Source organism: Danio aesculapii, chromosome 10 (genome assembly GCF_903798145.1).
Source record: "Danio aesculapii chromosome 10, fDanAes4.1, whole genome shotgun sequence".
NCBI classification, from domain to species: Eukaryota; Metazoa; Chordata; class Actinopteri; order Cypriniformes; family Danionidae; genus Danio; species Danio aesculapii.
The window spans coordinates 387,109-398,062 of NC_079444.1; the positions used below are offsets into that span (position 1 = coordinate 387,109).

General features: G+C 38.8%; 1 protein-coding gene across 2 annotated transcripts in view; it reads right to left on the reverse strand.

The window, feature by feature from the left end:
• The window catches only part of mpzl1l (myelin protein zero-like 1 like), a 15,226-nt gene extending 9,118 nt beyond the window's left edge, over positions 1-6,108 (reverse strand). The window contains exons 1-4 of one of the 2 annotated variants that reach the window (XM_056466411.1): positions 5,938-6,107; positions 4,801-4,970; positions 4,060-4,273; positions 1,685-1,814 (exon numbers count right to left, since the gene is read on the reverse strand). In XM_056466411.1, the coding sequence (XP_056322386.1) occupies positions 1,685-1,814; positions 4,060-4,273; positions 4,801-4,970; positions 5,938-6,010 (587 nt within the window). In that variant the 5' untranslated portion in view covers positions 6,011-6,107. Of the gene's footprint in view, positions 1-1,684; positions 1,815-4,059; positions 4,274-4,800; positions 4,971-5,937 lie in introns of both variants that reach the window. The other variant, XM_056466412.1, reaches the window with a different exon arrangement.
• Positions 6,109-10,954: the final 4,846 nt, after the last annotated feature.

Consider the following 10,954-nt stretch of genomic DNA (forward strand, 5'->3'; position numbering starts at 1 on the left):
GTGTTTACTCTCCAGATTAAATTGTAATGTGTTCAATACCCAATATTACACACACTGGTAACACTTCACGATGAGATTCCAGTGGTTACAATAATCTAGTGCATTACCTAATAACGAGCAATATACCTTTCTGACTTGATTAATCTGTGTTATGTTAGTTCATACAAACACAACTGTCCACTGTTAGTTCAGGCACAATAATAAATAATATCCGACTGTAATAATGCATAATAATAGGTAATAAAGGCTCATCACAGGCAGAATGATAACCATGACAGACTAATTCATAATAACTGTCAGACTCAGCTGAGAAAACTGTGCATTTATTCAACAGTCAGTGAAAAAACACACAATCTCATCTGTTAATCCTCATCACCATTCATTGACCAACAGTTTAGCGAATATACTGTGTATTAAAAGTGTGTGTGAGGTTTACAGGTTTACATGTACTTCATAGTTATCATTCTCGGTGTGACCCTCAAGACCAACAAATTCTTTATTAATTACAGTTAAAGAGGAAATTATTCGCCCTCCAGTGAAATTTGAATTCTTTTTCAATTATTTCCCAAGTGATGAGAGGTTTTGTCATAACATCTTGAATAATAATAGTTTAATAACTCATTTCTGATCACTGATTTCTTTTCTCCTTGCCATGATGACAGCACATAATATAGGCCCGTTTCTACTGAGTAATCTGGTACGGTGCCACTTTTTGGGTACGCTTTCCAAAGGGTACCAAGCACAACAAAAGGGCGGAGCTAGACGTGCAGCTGAACGCTATTGGTTTACAGAGAAACGTCACCAGCACGTACACAAGCAGGAGAATGACAGATATGTATGTGTATGAAGCATCTGTTTTGTGAGAAGTTCTTCTCATATGATGTGTGAGCGACCCGTACAGCTTTACCTGGACATGTCCTCGAGCGAGAATGACGTTGACTGCCACTGTCGTAAACCACGCCCACCAAAAGGGTACCGTTGGCACCACTTGGGAGACACAAGCCTGATAAAGGTGACCCGTACCAAACTGTAGCACTCAGTGGAAACGGGGCATATCTGACTAGATATTTTAAGACACTAGTGTTAGCTTAAAGTGGCATTTAAAGGCTTCACTAGGGTAATTAGGTTCAGTTATAGGACAGCATTGTTTTTTCAAAAACCATTTCTTCATGAATATTTTCTTAAAGAAGCTAATAATGTTGATCTTATTTAAAATTATTATTTAAAAAAATATGTAAAAACTGCTTTTATAAAAGCCAAACTAAAAGAAATAACCCTTATATAAATGATATAAGGAATACAGTAAAAATGTCCTCGCTCTGTTTAACATCACTCAGAAAATATTTGAGAAATCATTGCAATTTTCACAGGATTTTGCCTTCAGCTGTGTTACTCATGGTTAATTTAACTGTAATCTCATGATGAAGTGTTACCAGCTGACCCCAAATGAGCTTTACTGTCTTTAATGAGCACTTAATGTTTGTCCTGCTGAGATCTGAGGTGAGATATGAGATATACCACACATACACACACACGCACACGCACACGCACACGCACACCCACTAGACTCCGGTTTAGTGTTAAATCACCCACTTCATGCTGCATGCACCGAGAGTTAAGGGGTTAACCCAGCACCATCACCAGCACCCACAGGCAATGGGAGTTATTTAATCCGCAGACGTACCCTTCATAGTCATGACTGGGCTTCTGCCTCCTGATGATCAGATACGTGACCACAGAGATGAGGATGATGCCGATCACAGCTCCGATCACACCGCCCACGATTACTGCTGCGCTGGTCTGAGGAAGAGCCTCTGCACACACAGAAAACATCAGCACGTCACAACCCTGCACTTTCTGTGTGTGTGTGTGTGTGTGTTTATAGTGAAGCGCAGCTCTGTGTTCACATCTCCATTCACAGCTTAAAAGGGCTCCTATTTAAGCATGGGATGATAACCAGTTTCAAGGTTTACCGCGGTTTGGAAAAGTCAAGGTTTTAAGACTGCTCAAATTATCTGTTATACCGCTCCTAAAATACAAACGTTTTTTTTTCATTATAAGACTATTTACTTCATTTTTTAGGACAACAGTATCTCCAGCAGAACAATCCCCTCCACATCAAAATCTGCTGGTCAGCCCACGATTCAGCAAACATCTGAAAAACAAATCGCTTATACACCAACATCCAGTCGACCTGCACAGTGCAGCGGCTTTACTGTATATCTAAAGAAATGACAAGCTGTAAAGAAATCTGTGTTTAAACTAATGAAGACAGCAGAAGTCAAAAATGTAATTTAACTGTTTACTATTGACATGTTTACAGCTACAAACTATTTTAGCATGTTTCTCCAAATGAAATATAGTGTTCAGCAGGGAATACATTTGTTGTTTTTTACCCACACATTTTAAAAATTAACATATTTTATACCACAGCTCCTCGGCTATGGACCTCGCTTCCCCTGGATCTAAGGAGCAGTGATAGTCTTCACACTTTTCAATCTCGTCTAAAGACCCATCTATTTAAACAGGCTCTCTTTTGTCTATTTTTATCCTGTTATTTTATATTCACGATGTTTTTGCACCTGTAACTCCTTATGCATTTGAAATGCTTGTTTGGCAATGTTTTATTAATTGTTTTAATTTGTTCTGTTATGGCTGTTGATGCTTGTTGTAAGGCGACCTTGGGTGTCTAGAAAGGTGCCATTTACAAATAAAATGAATTATTATTATTAATCACAATACTGTGAGTCCATGATTACTTTTATCCAAGGTTATCATTCCATCAGAATCTTATACTGGCCCATGCCTACACCTTTTATCCAAAAATGACTTTTATGTGGGATTTAAAGCCAGTAGTGTGTCAGCAGTGTGTGAATATATGCAGTCTCTAATGGTAAACATGAATTAATTGTATTCGTTATAATCAGACTTATAATCAGTCTTATATTTATGCAATATCTTGCATTATTTGCTAAAGTTGACAGTTCAAAAATGAGGAAAAAGTTTTAATAAAATAAAAACAATAAGATCTGAATATATCTGAAATTAACCATATAAGACCATAAAGAGATGCCAAATATAAAAGATACACTAAAAATAGATTTATATAAATATTTATGAATTCTTCCTGAGTTAAAGGAAAGTAAAAGTCAAGCGCTTTTCCAGTTTTTCCTGAACTCTTTCTATTCATACTGTAGATGATACAGCAAAGAGTGCTGGTCAACAGATTTTAATAACACACCTGCTGACTATCCCTGTGTAAACACACCACTACACAGTTATCTCTCTAATGGCGCTCCACCACCCTGCAGTTTGCCTTCACAGATGTAAATAAGGGCTTTCTCAGTCAAGGTAAATATTGCAGCTTTATTCATGATTTGTGTTTGTATTTTGGTTTAAAGAAAACTGATATGACACAAAGTGACCACCTAAAGCTTTAAAAACACTACAGTAAAAGGTTTTTCCTGATATTTAAAGGTGTTTTGAGTCAATTCTTTTTATTTGAAGAAGAAAATGCTGACCAGAGCTTGAGAACTAACCCATGCAGTACGCAGTGCAGGAGGAGGTTGATGAACATTTGCATTAGCCTCATTTCAGCATGGATGTGCTGTGTGATCATTCACAATAGTCACATCACAGGATCTGCAACGTGGAGTCTGGATTATACTTTATCATTTGCATGTGTTTTTGAGGCCTGGGACTGTAGGAGGACTTTACAGCATGCATGCACAACACACTGTAGCATTTGAAACTTTAATAACAAATAATTTAATTGAATTATTTTTATTATTCCATTACTGTACCTGAATACTGATAGACTTGAAATAAAAATGACCAAACTGTTTATTTCAATAGTACCTTTACTGTATTTATCCATGCTTGTAGATCGTTTATTATATTTTATGCAGATGCACTCCCCTACAGAATCATCCCAATCATGAATTTCCAAACAGAGATATTCATGTCATAGTGAAATTGTATTCATATCACATCACAGAACATCATAGTGTTAGATCGTGCCGCCCTAATTTACAGCACGACCATGCTTTAATCGCTCACCTTTCATGACCACCCTGACTTTAGTGGCAGACATCTGTCCAGTAATGTCCGGAGGATTCTTCACGTCGCAGCTGTACGTCCCGTTGTCCTTAAACTGCATCTGAATGACACGGATCGACGCGTCCTTCTTGTTCATGTCTCCAGCCCATTCCACACGGGTCTTAAACTGCGGCAGAGACCCCGGAAAAGACTTCCCATCAGAGTGATATAAGATCTGTGGAGGACGAACATACGGTGAGGATCAGATAATGACAGACATATTACACCTTAATAGTGTATATGCAGAAGGACTTTCAATTTTCAGTAACCCAGTGACCTGTATGTAGTCACAAAATCACCACGTTCAAGTTCTGATTTCTTTAAAAATCAATGATCTTCACTGCCTGATTGATATACAATATAAAGTGGGTGTCAGAATGTACAAGAAGCACTGCATTAAACTCCATCGTCCCGCATCATGTCTTTAAAATATGGAAATTTATTTTACCACAGTACTTTCAATGGAGTTTCTGCGCTCTCCTGCTGGCGCTTGCCTTTAAACAGCTTACACTTGAACAACTAAATAAATGCTTAAGTCTATTTAACTGATTATGTTTGAGTTACATTACAACATCCATGCTGTAGAAAGGAAATGTATGAAATTGAAATAGCCATATTAACCGTTCACCGGAAGTTTATTGGTATGAGATAAAACACTAGCTGTGCTTACAGCCCATAATATGATATTACAGAGACCCTTACTGTAGTGTGCGCTCCTGAGTCTCCCTCCGGAAGGAAAGACCACGTCACTGAAGTCAATCGGCTGACCACTTCTTTAGACTTAAAGCTGCAGCTGAGAGTGGCTGTGGTCCCGTTCTCAACATACACCTCTGCTGTGGTGAACACGTCTATCGCAGACACATCCGAGACCCCTGAAACACAGGTAAACAGCAGTCAGACATACACATATATGAGCCACAGCAGCATCATCCAATTGAGGGGAAGTTGTTTTCATATTCGCACATACTTTCAGTGACAACTTCCCTATATTATTTACCGCTGCTTTGAATATTGGGTCTGAAATAGCACGCAAGTGTGACTTCAAAGCAACATTAACACTGTTTATTTGACTGTAATCTATGTATTTGGATGCTAATATCATTTCACTATTTAGAATTAGCAAAGATTGTTTTTTTATTAAGGAGAAAGTCTGAATGTGCAACTATAGAAGCAACTTTACCTCCATCAATTAATTATATACTTCATATGTAATGATAAATTCAGCACCATAGTACTTAAATATCACTTCAAGCAATACCACCTCATTACCATGGCACATCTAATTTAGTTTATTTTCTCCTTTTAAAGTCTGACATAGAGCAGAGTTCATGAAATACATGTTAATTACGGATTGACATCATTCCTTCAATAAAACACAAAGATTTGAGTCTTTATTGTTTAGCCTTTGCTCCAACTCAAAAATGATCATTCAGCATTGATAATATTATCCATAATCACTTACAATAATATAATTACAATTTTAATACATTAGAAACTAAATAAGAAAGCCTCTGCAGCAGTAATTAAATTATTCAGAGGACAGTCTTTGTGACAGTATAATACAAAGAGGAGTGATGAGGGAGGCTAATGTGCTAACAGAACAATACGAGCTAAACCTCCTAACCTGAGCAATACACACACATAAACACACGTAATCGTACAGCTTTAGGATATTAAGTCAAATCAATTTAAGAGCTGTTCTTTATACTCTTACATTATGCGCTATTCATTTTAAATCAGTTATAATAGCGTTCACTAAAGCTAGCAGGTTAGCGTCTCTAGCTAGCGCTCACAAATAAGATCAAACAAACACCCCAGAGAATAATCTAAACCACTCACCGGCGATAATGAACACCGCAGAGACACACAAAGAAACATAACTGTGTGAGGAAATCGGAAGCCTTATTTCCATCCTTTAGATTTCATGAATAACGCCCGATTCGCGGAGCCTCAGCGTTTGTTTACAGCATCAGACTGACGGACTCTCGCGCTGATCTCAGGTCAGTCTCACTGACGTCAGATCTGAGCACAGCGATGTACTGAACACACTGCGCTGACCCTGGATCAGCTCTGATGTACTGAACACTTTCTCCTGATCTCAGGTCAGTCTCACACACGTCAGCTCTGAGCACAGCACTGTAGTTAACGTATTCCGCAGATCCCCGATCAGCTCTGATGTACTGAGATGTAATAAGGCTTTAAATGATGAAACAAAAAGGCGATCACAAGGAATATGTAGATTAATAAGTTGATACTATGTGAAACTCATTCTGGAGCTGCAGCTGATCACAGAGAGCTGAACAGATCCTTTAATCCCAGTTTCTTTGCAAATCCTGTTCTGACATGTTACTATGGAGACATGTCTGTCAATCAATATCGGTGGGTGTGGAAAACCACACTTCTACATCAGGTTGCAGGATTCGGATCCTATTTTAGCATCAGGAAATCTTAAAAAAGACTTGTTGTGTTTCTATCACTCCAGTATGACTGTGGACACACTATACTACACACTATTCTGTCCAAACAGCTCACAAATGTTGACTTTGCATCACAGGTGCCCTTTAAAGCAAAAGCAGCAGAAAGGCCTTTAAAAATTATTTAAAAATCTTAAATGCTATTTTACAAGGTATTCAGTTTCATTTCATTTTTGATTACACAATGTACAGTTGTGTGCTACATTTAGATTTGACATCACACTGCTTTGATTACTGTAGTAACCAAGTCAAAACTGCGATTCATGCTGTTGTATGGGTGGCATTAGCGAATTAGCAGTGTATGTAGAGCTTGCAGGTCTTCTGTCTACAGTCGTGCAAAGTCTAAAGTGACTGTAGACTCTGGTGCCATATAATTGGCCGAGAGTCTATGATCGCTGACCATAGACTACCAATAGGAAATCTAATTTTAACTGTAGTCCTTTAATTACAACATGAAACATCACCTATTCGCTTTCCTCCTTCGATTGGCAGAGATGACTGTGGACAACCAATCACATCGCAGAATTTAAATGTAGACAACAAATCCCAGAAATCAACAGTGTACACAAATATCAGTTTGTTGCATTTCCTCTGTTTTAAACAGTTGTAATCGAGCTAAACCAGAGGTGTCAAACTCGCTTTCTGGAGGGCCGCAGCCCTGCAGAGTTTAGTTCCAACCCTAATTCAACACACGAGGTCCTGAATCTCTGTTCATTAAACATCCCATGGCACTTCTGGTAAAGAGTAGGGGTGTAACCCTGGCCAAATTCCCTCCATCGACTCTTGCCCGTCATGACCTCTCACTCATCCCCATGCACCGAACTAGCTCTATCACTATCTCCCCACTCCACCTGTAGCTAGTGTGAGGTGAGCACACTGATGCCGTTGTCCTGTGGCTGCAGTCACATCATCCAAGTGGAGCTGCACACTGGTGATGTAGTGAAGAGACCCCCCTCATGATTGTGAAGTGCTTTGGGTGTATGGCCTACATGATAAATGCACTATTTAAATACACATTACATTACATTAATGTTACCTGCAGGTTTCAAACAAGCCTTAAGGACTCAATTAGTTTGATCAGGTGTGTTTAATTAGGGTTAAAGCTAAACTGTGCAGAGCTGCGGCCCTCCAGGAACTGAGTTTGACACCTGTGGTCTAAGAGGTGACTTCATTCAACTGCAACACCTTCGTATCCAGCATTCACTGATGACCTGGTGTTGTTTTGAAGGTGAGTCCACATCAGTGCTGTGGAAATCTGCTGAAACAGAGAAGGGTTAGAGCAAAGCAAAAATTAGTTTAAGCAAGAAAAAAAGTTCTCACTCATCATTATGTCAACATCATGGTAAAAAACATTCAATCGTCTTTCATTACCTCATATCATGGATAATGATCAGCTGGAGCTCCTCTAAAACTAAACTAATTCAGCAAAATTGTCTGAACACATCAGCATCAGATCTTGATGTTACTCAAAATGAGTTTGAGCTTGAGCATGTCTATCATGGCATCTGAAATCAAAGTAAACTCGGGTCATCAGAGCTGTATCAGTCATTTAAATGACTACATGAATAAAGCAACAGACCACAGAATCTGTGTTCTCCTCAGCTCCTGAGGTCTGCATCTATTCAGAGTGTACCAGCTCGCTGCATATTGCCATGTGTTGCCCATTAATTAGATTGGGCTCAAGAAAAGTCATCTTGTTTATTTCTGGTTGAAGATGTTCTGTTCAGTATGCCAATGCTACTGTTTCAGGCAGATACACAGCGCTTCTGCTGACACTGGTGATAATTGCAGTTATAGCTCTATCTTCTATGGTTTGTACTCTTTTATAATACAATTTTGGGTGGCACGGTGGCGCAGTGGTTAGCGCTGTCGCCTCACAGCAAGAAGGTCGCTGGTTCATGTCTCGGCTGGGTCAGTTGGTGTTTCTGTGTGAAGTTTGCATGTTCTCTCTTTGTTGGCGTGGGTTTCTTCCGGTTGCTCCGGTTTCCTCACAGTCCAAACACATGCGCTATAGGGGAACTGATGAACTAAATTGGCTGTAGTGTATGTGTGTGTGTGTGTGTGTGTGTGTGTGTGTGTGTGTGTGTGTGTGTGTTGAGTTAAATGTAATTAATGTGAGGTTCTGGAGGCTGAAAGAGTTCTTCTCTACAGGTTATTTGGATCATGATTTATTAATATTCATAAATGCTTTTTCAATGTAACTGGTGTTTTAGAGGTTTTTAGTGGACACAGTTATTATTATTTATTAGCATTATGGTGATTATTTGGTGTAACAGAAACAGTTTTCACTCAGACCCTGCACATTTCACAAATAATGACAAAGAAATGACCAATAACTCATCAAATAGTGTATATGCTGAGCTAGAGTTGTTCCCATACTGATAAACGTCCGGTGAGCTGTTATTGTGAGGTTTTCCGTTTTATACAGTTCCTTTCACAGCACCGGTGTTGTAATGTAATCAAAATACAATCAGTTAAACAGACTTTGGCATTCATTCAGTTGCTCAAGCGTAAAACGAGATGAAAAGCCGTTTACTCGCACGCGCCTGTCAGTATTCAACAAGATGACGAGCCCTTTCACAGCGTCTCTCGGTCTATAAGTGATTCTGGACAACAATACTGCCACAACACTCAACAATAATCTCCACAATGTGTCTCAAAGTCAGTCTGAATCTCAGGAGAAAGTGTTATTTCAGCCTGCATCAGGGAAATATATCAACATTCTGCATCAGGCGTGTTCTCAATGCAAACACTGTTTACCATAAGGATATCATATTTAAACATGAGCAATAATGAACAGTATTTATCATTCATTTCAATATTGCAACATTTTCCAATACTGTAGATGATTAAAATGGAAAGTTATGTTTGTTAGCATTAGCTAACGCAGAGCAAACTAAAACAACAGGTTATTAAGTATATTAAAGGGTTAGTTCACCTCAAAACATTCAATTCTGTCATTAACTCTCCCTTCACTTGTTTCTTTCTTCTGTTGAACACAAAAGAAGCTACTTTGAAGAATGTTGGAAACCTGTAACCATTGATTTGCATTATTTGTTTTTCCTACTATGGAAGTCATGGTTGCAGGTCTCAACATTCTTCAAAGTAGCTTCTTTTGTGTTAAACGGAAGAAAAAAAAGTCTTAAAGGTTTATAAAAACTTATAAAAGTGGTAGAATAGAGTAAATAGTGAGTAACTTTTCATTTCTGGGTGAACTATCCCTTTAAATAAATACTGTCCATTGGTGTTAACATCTATATACAGTATTCGCTAATGTTTATAATACATTACCCAATGCTAACAGATCGTAAGATTTGTCATGTTGTATCAGTAAATGTTGAAATCAACAATAATTGAGATGAGTAAATGATATAGTGTTGTTGTACATTGTTGATCGATGCATAATGTTTAAGTGTCACGTAAAAACCTTGAATTCCTTTAACATGAAAGATATATTTAAATATGTATACGCTAGTGTCGTATTTATTGCATTGCGATTAAATACTGTAACAGAATTACAAAAAGATCTAGATCCAGGAAAATATCATGTCTTACTGCCGCTCAGAATTAAAACATTTCTGTTGGGTTTTTTTCCAAGAGATTCGGCTGCAGAAATAACAAATAAACCAAGCATTGAATAAACATCTAGGGATTTGACGATTTCCATCTACGATTATATGGAGGAGGAAATCTGCAAAAAGGTATTTCAAGAGTTCCCTCTTAGATATGCTTGGCGTATTAAGCAGATTTGGCATGCTGTCCCAGGAGAGAACCCTGAGCTCAGAGATATTTGAGCCCAGGGCTCCCGCCCAGTCAATAAGTATATCAGGAGATCCGAGATCAGGTAGGTCTCGAGAGCTCCCCCTTTAGAAAAGGGAGGAAAAGGGGGAGATGGGGTGGAAGGGGGGATTCTTCCAAACGAAGATAGAGCAGTAGGAAGAAAATGATCCATTTATAGTAAACTAGGATCACTCTGATTGGATGGAGATGACCAGCTAAAACCAGCTTGACCAACCTAGCCAGGCTGAGAGCCCAGCCAAAACCAGCTATGTCCAGCTTAAACCAGGCTGGTCAAGCTGGTTTTAGCTGGATTTAGCTGGTCATTTTCCAGCCTGACCAGCTAAGACCAGGCTGGAAATGACTGGAAACCAGCCTGGAAATGGCCAAAACCCCTCTTAAACCAACCAACCAGCCTAGGCTGGTTTAAGCTGGATTTTCCAGCAGGGTCTTGAGATAAGCGAACAAACAGAAATAAAGAGCAATAAATTTATGCTGCATTGCTTTTAGTACACTAAAGGGCGTCACTTACCGGATGCGCCGCTCAGCGGTACAACACGGCACGCACATGACATTTTAAAGTATCGCACACCAGACGCGCACAT